The 5,485-nt window shown below is 42.6% G+C and overlaps 1 protein-coding gene across 1 annotated transcript in view; it reads left to right on the top strand.

The window, feature by feature from the left end:
* Positions 1–4,946, top strand: part of LOC107758710 (protein numb homolog) — an 81,854-nt gene extending 76,908 nt beyond the window's left edge. Inside the window, exons 8-10 of the mRNA XM_016576510.1 lie at positions 937–1,086; positions 1,696–1,842; positions 2,983–4,946. Of these exons, the coding sequence (XP_016431996.1) occupies positions 937–1,086; positions 1,696–1,842; positions 2,983–3,737 (1,052 nt within the window). The 3' untranslated portion in view covers positions 3,738–4,946. The remainder of the gene's footprint in view (positions 1–936; positions 1,087–1,695; positions 1,843–2,982) is intronic.
* The last annotated feature ends 539 nt before the right edge of the window (positions 4,947–5,485 follow it).

Here is a 5,485-nt window from a genome sequence, read left to right as displayed (position 1 = left end):
ACATGGCGGCGGCGGCAGCAACAATACTACAGCAAAAATAAAAGTCACGTCTTCTTTCTTTGCGTGAACATTTGGGCGGCGTTATGCAAATCTTCCCACATCGTGACGTAGACATGTGGGGGCGTGTTAGAACGAGCCGTTTTAGGAGGGCGTGGTTGACTCTTAACTTTTATAAAGAATATCTCTTTGGGTTTGAGACTTTAGTCTTTGCAACTTTAGGGATCTTATCTATTCACGAACAGCTTGTAAACACTCCAAAGAGAAAGGAAAACTTGAAATCGCATCATATCACCCCTTTAAGTCCAAAGAAATGTCTGAATGTCGTCACACTAGATCAGGGCTTCAGGGATGTGATGTTCATACATTTCAGAATTTTGTATGTATGTTACCATGCAAAAGTTTGGGGTCAATAAGCATTTTTTTTTATGTTTTTGAAAGTCTCTTATGCTCACCCAGCCTGCATTTATTTAATCAAAAATACAATAAAAACAGTAACATTATGATTATTACAATTTAAAATGAATTTTCTATGTGAATCTATGTTTGATTCAATTAGATTCACAAGCTTGCGATTCGATTTAATTTTGATTCATTTGGATACTGTATATATCAGATAGGATACATGTCCCATTTTCTCAAGAAGATGATTATTGGATGGTAATTGCACTACAAATAATGCTTTGGTGAAGTTTAGTTCATGCATCAGCTGAAAACAGCACCGAATAAGAGATTTAAGAACCAATATCAGGTAATCAAAACGAGAATTGATTAAAATTGAGGAAAATCAGCCCTACTATATTAGGTGTCCTCCTCTCTTTCCCCTTCTCTTATTGTACCTAAAACTTTTACAGTATTCTTTTGTTGCCTTCAGAGCACCGGTGTTTCCTGCAGCAGATGTAAGTAGTGAATGTTGTTCTGTGTGTTTGTGTTTAACAGTGCCGGAGGTGGAGGTGGAGAGTGAGGGCGACAGCATCAGCTCTCTGTGCACTCAGATCACATCCACCTTCAGTGGGCCTCCAGAGGACCCGTTCTCCTCAGCGCCGATGCCCAAACCCGCCTCCTCACCACAGTCACCCTCTGCTCCAGGTCAGCTACACCCTCACACTCTCAGTAGTTTACAAAGGAGTAGATGGTTGGTTTATGGCTTGCACCATTACCCATTTTTACTAGTCAGCTGGTCAGTGTTTACATTATGTAAAAGAGTCAACACACACTGTGCAGCATCTGTATCAGAATGAATGTAAACTTTTTTTTTGTCAAAAATGACCTGAACTTGATATATAATGACATTCAAATGTTTGATTTATTTAAAAAATGTTGATGTTTTTGAAAGAAGTTCTTAATTTTGTGGAAACCATGATACATACAGTATACAAATAAACTCATCAACAACTAACTAGTAAATTTGTCAGCCATCTCCATTACTAATACAAAGCTTATGTCGTATATTCTGACAACAGAGGAATTTTCCTCCTGCTGTCACCATACTTTGAACAAGCACAACTAAAATCATGCGATTCAAGACTAGTCTCTCTACAGACCCAGAACCTTGATTAGTGTCAGAACTAATTGAATCGTCTTCACAACCCCTAATGTGTGTGTGTGTGTGTGTGTGTGTGCATTTCTATGTGTTAGCACTCTGTCTGCTTGTGTCCGGCTCTGTCTCTAATCTTCACGTCCTGTCTGCTGCTGTAGTTAACGGTGCAGTTCCTGCCTTCCCGCCGCCTAATGTCACTGTAATTGCTGCAGTTAACTCACCCGTGCTGCCGCCCCCGCTGCCTGTCCGAGAGACTAACCCCTGGGCCAAGACCCCAAACACGGCCCCCACCACAGCACACATAGGTAAGAGCTGGGCTTCCTGCCACAGGAAGTGCTGACCATGCAGAATAGTTGCTGAGAAACTCATTTTGGTTATAATGTAAGGTTATGCTACTGTGAGCAGCTGTTGCATAAATCTTAAAACTGCTTTTCAGTGACTTCACAAGTATAAGCATGCAACTTATTTGGTTTATTTTAGATGCTAATTGTAGTTTGCATCTGAGCAGACAGTCATGGTCACAGTCTATTTATACTGACGTATTTGAAAATGTATGTTTAAACAAAAGTATATGGTTAAAAAATGTTTTGTTCAGCATTCACCATCCTGTTGGAATTATTATATAAGAATCAAAGAATGTCTTGTCTGTAAAACAATAGAAAGGAATAAGAAGAGTTATATAAAGAGAGAGTTATATATAGTGCAGTAAACTGCGAAAGAGAACTCACTCACACTCTTGTCTGGCAGGAGGCTTTTTGTGTCCTGGAGAACCACCAGCACTGAACATTTTTTATGTCTCTCTTATCTGATACACCCATTAGAGGTCTTGAAGTCTTGTGAGTTGATCATCTGATGAGTTGATTCGGGTGTGTTTGGGGAGGGAGGCGTCTAAAATGTGCTGTGCTGGGGGTAATCCCGGACTAGGATTGGGAACCAATGGGATAGATGGACCTCGTTGACCATTGGCCACTTAAAAACACTTAAAATGCGTAAGAATGCATTCCATGTGAATGATGTATGGATGATCTTTTTGAGATAGCAAATGAGCTATTGTTGCATTGAATAAGGCTCTTCTGGGGACTCGATTCTCTGGAGCGGAATCAACTCCAGAATTTGGAATCAGCACTCGATTCCGAATGTCTCAGAATTGAAAGCTTGATTCCTTTTGGAGTCCCAGCCCTAGAGCGAGAGCCTCTAAACCAGGGGTGTCCGGTCCTGCTCCTGGAGGGCCACTGTCCTGTAGAGTTCAGCTCCAACCCCAATTAGACACACCTGAACCGGCTAATCAAGGTCTTACTTGGCATACAGTAAGCTTCCAGGCAGGTGTGTTGAGGCTAAACTCTGCAGGACAGTTTGGGAGTTTGGACACCCCTGCTCTAAACTGTTAACAGTTTACCAGAATAAATGGCATGCTTACCAAAAACTGTTCTTGTTGTGTCCTGTAGGGAGCGAGTGGGCAAATCCTGCACCCGCAGCGGGAGCCTTACCTGCTCTTTCTTCACCTGCCTCCTCTCACAAACGTACGCCATCGGAAGCCGACCGCTGGCTGGAGGAGGTGACCAAGTCTGTTCGAGCCCACCAACCCGCCGTCATCGCAAGAACCAACACGCCTCCCGCTCAGCAGCCCTTCCCCGCCCCCGGCCCTTCTGCTCCCTTCATGCCAGGCACCCCCCCATCCGCGGTTCCTACCGTACCCCCACGCCAGCCGGCTTTCCACGCTCAGGCGCCGGCGTCCTTCCCAGTGTCCAATGGAATCCCGTTTGTGCAACCAGCCTTTCCGGTGGTCGGCATTACACCTTCGCAGATGGTGGCCAACGTGTTCGGTTCTGCCACGCAAACTCAGCCCATCCCGGTACCTGTTCAGGTGCCCCAGGCGCAGCTCCAGTCTTCACCCTTCTCCACACCACCAACAGGCCAGTTTGACACCCAGGCTGTGTGCAGCCCCTTCAGCAAACCGCTCCTACCTCCGGTGTCAAACGCCACAGTGCTGCAGCCACCGAAAGTCAATGCCACATTTAATGGGGCTAACAGCTGGACGGCAGTGTCGTCACCTGCGCAGTCTGTGGCAGTGCAGCAACAGGCCGATGCCTTCGAGGCCCAGTGGGCCGCACTGGAGAGCCGCTCACAGCAACGCACCGCTCCATCACCCACAAACCCCTTCTCCACCGAGCTCCACAAGACATTTGAGATCCAACTCTAAGCTTAAGCCACATTGAAGGACATTCATGGAGAGACGACTATTGAGGGAACGACCCCGCAAACCACTTCAGCTCCATATCTCCGTCTTTCGATTTCTTTGTCTGTTCATCCGTGTCTGGTTTTTGCTTGTGACATGAACAAATGGAGACAAGGGGGTTAATGAAGGTGCCCCCAGAAATGCAGCGAGTACAACTTCTGGCATTTATGGCGCAGTGATGTCCAAGATGAATTAGAGTGACAAGATGATGGTAAAAGGAATCTTTAGATGCTCTAACGTTGACCCTGTATTGTTCAGTACTCCCTCGACCCCGACTAACCCATCTCACAGCGCCCCCTAGCAGGCTGGATGACTGCTCCCTACCTGAAGGACGAGGCACTTCACAGACCTTCCGGGTTCACGAGGTTCTTGTAGAACTTCGCAATCAGAAGAGGAAGAAGCATGAGAATGCCAAAATCTTTATTTTTATGCATTAAGTATATTTTAAATAGCTTTGAAATTTAACTGAAGAGCTGTAAATAATCTTTCCAAAGGTGCAGGCTTATTTTGTGTGCATACAGGAACAGAGCATATATATATATAGGCGTGAAGGGATGGTTTTCATTTCTCGTCTCTATTCAGTTTTAGTCTTCTGGCCACCATGCATAGTTTGGATGTTCATCTTTTGTAAATAGATAATCCATTTGTACCCAGACCGGGTTTGAGGGTCTTTAAATCACACAGGTCCCAGGCAATGTTATCTTTCATGCTGCCATTTTAACCTTTTTTTTTATTTTTTTTACTATAGTATGAGTACTTTGATTTCTATTGCCTACATATCATTATAATTTTTTATTTTTTTATTTTTTAATGAATTTTAACACTTGACTGTGTCATCGGTCAAGCCACTTTTATTTTATTTCGATAAAAGATATACATTTTAGCACAAGCACTGTACTAATTGATCATTTGGCCACTTACGGTTAATGTGGCGTTAGTGAGCTATGATGAGGTCTTGAAATGACCTGTGGTTCCTACTCTACAATGATTGCAGTGAATTTTTATTTTCCTTCTTTTAACGCAATCCCATCAACCCTTTTGTTTTATCAGACGCAAAGATGATTGGTCCTGTTTTTAGGTTTTGATTCCATTTTGTAAGTATTGCATTGTATTCCAATTCTTTACGGAAAATTTAATCTGAAAGATTGAATAAAACGTTGGTGGTAGAGGAAAGCGGTTCTGTGTGCTTCTGTTCCACATTCAAGATTCATGATTTTATGTATCTAATGTCTGTGATTGTTTTGCAACTGAGGATTCTAAACAAACATAGTAAGATGTTTGGCCCATGAACTGCAAAGATCTGCTCAAGGATCTCACAGTGAGCTCAAAGGAGGCTAAAGAGATGCTGGCGCCAATAATAATAATCATAATAATAACAATAACAATAATTAAATCTACAGCAATATATGCACATGTATATATACATACAGATGTATAAATAATATAATTATATGCATATAACGGCAGCATAAGAAGCTTAAAATTCAATGTAATTACAAAATTAAATTGTATTGCAGAAGTTTAAATTTTTTTTACAAAACATAATGACATAAATTAACAGATCAGAATAGTGATGTACATGACCCAGAGAAGGGTCAGCTGACCCAAACTGACCTGTGAAAGTTTTCACAGATCAGAATAGTGATGTACATGACTCAGGGAAGTGTCAACTGAACCAAACTGAACTGTGAAAGTTTTCACAGATCAGAATA

The sequence above is a fragment of the Sinocyclocheilus rhinocerous genome, unplaced genomic scaffold, assembly GCF_001515625.1.
Source record: "Sinocyclocheilus rhinocerous isolate Xijiao unplaced genomic scaffold, SAMN03320098_v1.1 scaffold2882, whole genome shotgun sequence".
Taxonomy (NCBI): Eukaryota; Metazoa; Chordata; class Actinopteri; order Cypriniformes; family Cyprinidae; genus Sinocyclocheilus; species Sinocyclocheilus rhinocerous.
This window is presented reverse-complemented; position numbering and strand designations above follow the sequence as displayed.